Genomic DNA, 4,169 nt, shown 5'->3' on the forward strand with positions numbered 1-4,169 from the left:
TGGCAGAGTTCCTAATGAACATACTTACGTTCCTGAGGGACACATTGATCTCAATCAAGTTCCTGAGGAAATCAATGTAACACAGTCTGCACCAGAGGCTAGCCAACGTCATTTGATTTAGATAGATGAACCTGTAATGGATATATTTACTATTTTGCTACCACGTGTGCTATTTAAGCCATACCAATATTATGCGGGTAGACCATCAGAAGTGGTTTCATCATTTTCAGTTGTACTGTTATTTTAATATGAATTGATTAAGGATAAGAACAATATCTCATACAATGCATGGAAACAACTCCAACATGTTGTTTCATATTTTTATACAGGAGAGCAGTACATTTCACAGCTAGATGTCAAGTCAAAAAAATTTCGGATATGCTATTATTTTTCCAAAAATCTTTCATGATTATGGAATGCATAAGTAGTAGCAAGTATCAATAAGCTAACTAGCTTGTACTTTTTATTTCCTTTTATAAATCCTCCGTCAAAACTTCTTCGGCAATATAAGAAACCTACGTGGGAACATCTAGTAACCCCAATTATAAAAGGAGTAAATAAATAAAGGGTTAATTTGCAATAGTGCTGCCCACATTTTATTTACATGTAAGTGCCAATTGTATGCATAAGCTACCTACGTGGCATGTTTTTGCCTACGTGTCGTCCTGGTGACCCATCCGCACCCACCTATCAGTTGTTGTTTTCAAATGAACAATTTGAGAGATGATGTATCTAAATGCACCCACTCACCAAGTTTACGTACTAATAACACATTTAACTCTTTGGATTATATCGGTGTCTACTTCTTACTTATCTAGATCCTAGTGATTATACTACTCGACTGAAAGACACAAGAATATCAACAAGCAGCACTGTCTTTTCCTGTGTCTCGTGCCAACAGTTGCGTGGCACGAAATTAACAAATTCTGATGCCGTTGATTAAGAAGTCCCTAAAAAAAGATTTGTCGATTTTAAGCCTGCATTATGAAGATCTCAATGAATCAAACCGAGACCGACAAATGTCTCTATAAACCGCTACAGGCGTTCGACAAAACTTGGGGAATTTTCTCTCCTTTACCCCATTATAATAATTTCTGTCGATTTAGGTTAGCACAAGAATGTGTGTGACACTGATTGCTGACCTTGCGCTGATCTTTCAGACTCTTAGCTGGCAGAAAGAACGGCCTCAATGAATACAAAAACAGTGGGAAATTCAATTCGGCTTTGACCAATACCAATCGATGCCGATGAACTTCCCAGCAGACATGGATGATGGAGAAATCGCCATGGCAGGGAACCATCACCACCTGATCGACATCGCGCCGCTGGACGCGAGCACGGGCGCGGCCACAGGCACCACCGATGCTGCCACGGTGCCTGTAGCGGTAGGTGGCGGCGGAAACGAGAAGAAGTGGCTGCGGAAGCTCACGTCGGCGACGGTGAACACGGCCGTGCTCCGAGACCTCATCTCGCGGACGCCGATGCTGTGGTACCTCGGCCAGCAATCGGGGACAATCTTCCGGCCGTGCGCCCGGCGCGAGCCCGTGGAGGCGCTCCACGCGGTGCGCGCCGTGGCCATCGGCCCGTTCCACCGCGGCGACCGCGGCCTCCCCTTCCCGGAGGACGTCAAGCTGCCGTTCATGCGGTACCTTCAGGACCAGTACGGGCTCGACGTCGACGACTACGTCGCGGTGCTCTGCCTCGAGCGCGACCGTCTCCGCGGCGAATTCGCCGGCGGCGACGGCGGGGACGCGGCCGCCGCGGGGATCCTGGACGACGAGGACAGGTTCCTGGAGATGCTGCTGCTGGACAGCTGCTTTCTCCTCGTGGTAAGCATGATGCTCAGCAGGACCGGCACCGGCGACGACGCCGACAGCGTGGCGCGGGCGGCGTCCATCAACAGGGACTACTTCATCCTGCACATGGCCGTGGCGCAGCACGCCGACGACATTAAGCTGGACATGCTGGTGCTCGAGAACCAGGTCCCCTTAGCCGCCGTAAAGCTCCTAGCCGCCTCGTGCCCGGGGCTCAAGCTCCGGCACTCCCTCGAGGAGCTCGTGCTCGGATGCTTCGACGACATCTGCCCGAAGCGAGCGCGCCGCGGCGGCGAGAGCCCGGCGGCCGGTGGCGAGTTCCACCACGTCCTGCACCTCTTCCACTGGTCCCGCGTGCCTAGGGACAAGTACTGCGTCCTCTCGACGCCGCGGAAGCTCCTCAAGATCAAAAAGGAGTCGGAGCGGCTGTTCCCCTGCGCCATGGAGCTCCGGCGGTCGGCGGTGTGGTTCCGGCAGGTGTCGCCGTCGACGGGCTGCGGCGACCTGGACATGCGGTTCTGGCGCCACCCGGCGAGCCCGGTGGCCGTGATGAGCGTGCCGTGCTTCCACGTCCACGAGTACACCGCGGCGGTGCTCCACAACCTCGTGGCCTTCGAGAAGCACTTCTACTGGGCGCACGGCGCGTGCGTGACGGCGCACGTGGCGCGGGTGGAGGGCCTGGTCCGGTGCTCGCAGGACGCGGCCATGCTCCGCAAGCGAGGGGTCCTCGCCAGCACGCGGCGCACGGACGCCGAGCTGGTGGCGCTGTTCCGGGAGCTCGGCGAGGAGACCGTCGGGGCGCGGCTCCCCAACGAGTACGGCGAGATGCTCGACGCCGTGGCGCGGCACAGGGCACGGCGCGTGAGCTGCTGGTGCGGCGGATTCGTGCTGCACTTCTTCCCGTCGCCGTGGGTGGCCGTCTCGCTCGCCGCCGCCGTGGCGCTCATCTTCGTGCCGGCGATGCTGCAGACGGTCTACACCATGCTCGGCTACTTCAAGAGTAGCTGACTAGGGGCACCATCACATCCCGGAGCCCCCTCCCTCACGATCTGTTCTGCGTCTCCCGCGTAGGGTCGCCGCCCGCTGCCGCAACTCGCCTCTCCCAGCTTTCCAGTTTGTGTTGTCTGCCTGTGCTCCAGCTTTAATTTCGCTCTCGCACCTCCACCACTCGCCCGTGCTTCGTGCACGCTCATGGCAGCTTCACCTGGCGCTCTTCCCCACCTAGGCAAACAAAAGCACCAGCGCATAAAACAAATTAAAAATATGCCAACCACGCAGCAACCACGCTGCAGTGCGCGGTGTGCGCCATTCTTAACTGCAAGCGAAAATGAACAAGAACTCAAGAAGCATTCTGGGTGGAGTTAACAAGGAGGGGAAGAAGAAGAAATAACCACTTGAGATTCTTTTTGCCCCGTCACAATCTCATCACCCGATCTAGCTACCGCAGATGCCCTGAAAACTCGTCAAATCGCAATGATCTGATCAATACAGTGCTTAATTTGCAACATGGCTCCACGGATCAGCAACTTTCATGATCTGATCGAAGCCATGGGAAACCAGGGCCTTGACTCTTTTGTGTAGCCACAATCCCAAGGACGTAGCAGAAAACATGGGACTTTGCTTGCCAGATTCCATGATCCTGTCGCTGCAGTGAAGTTGTGAATCTAGCGTGGTTAATTAGGTCCGAATTTGACTCCCTAACTAAAGAGATTTGGAATAAAAAATTATAAAAAATAGGTGGGGGCTTCCCCTCCCGATTTCGGTCAAAAATAGATACATGTATAACTTAGTGTTGTTTAGGGTCTATACATGAAAAGTTAAAGACTAATAACTTAGCGTCTCTTTGTCTACGTATTGCCTCAAACTCTGCAACGGAGCCTCAAGTGGGTGCGCCAGACTATATGAATTGTGACAGCATTGTTGTTGGTCTCAAATAAATGTAAGATCAAACAGTAAGGATCACAATGAAAACTACTACGGAGTCTTTTATTTAATACGGATAATCTCTTTTACCATGGGGCCGATCCGGAGCTGACCTACATACCCAAATCACTCTCACTCAACCACTACATTTCTAGAATATACCGTTACCAAGAGTTATTTGGGTGCACATGTTCAAGTTGGCTTCCTCCTTATCACGCTTCTCACGACGTGTGCCTCGTGCCCTCGCCGTGTCTCTCTATGGACTCCGTCGTGAGGCTTCCTCGAGGGTTCTCTCATTGCCTGAGGCTTTGTCCTTCTTCCAAGACTCGGTGCAAGACCCCTGGACTAGCTTCGAGGCACGCCTTGGTGAACCCGATTCCTAGAAAATAAAACATTGAATGAATGTACATCTGCCAACGTTAGTCGAGAAGT

The 4,169-nt window shown here is 52.6% G+C and overlaps 1 protein-coding gene across 1 annotated transcript; it reads left to right on the forward strand.

Annotated features, from left to right (window-relative positions):
• The first annotated feature begins 1,085 nt into the window (after positions 1-1,085).
• Positions 1,086-3,808, forward strand: LOC117843220 (uncharacterized). The gene has a single exon (XM_034723783.2). The coding sequence runs from the start codon at positions 1,242-1,244 to the stop codon at positions 2,820-2,822; it is 1,581 nt and encodes a 526-aa protein (XP_034579674.1). The 5' UTR covers positions 1,086-1,241; the 3' UTR covers positions 2,823-3,808.
• The last annotated feature ends 361 nt before the right edge of the window (positions 3,809-4,169 follow it).

Source organism: Setaria viridis, chromosome 2 (assembly GCF_005286985.2).
Source record: "Setaria viridis chromosome 2, Setaria_viridis_v4.0, whole genome shotgun sequence".
NCBI classification, from domain to species: domain Eukaryota; kingdom Viridiplantae; phylum Streptophyta; class Magnoliopsida; order Poales; family Poaceae; genus Setaria; species Setaria viridis.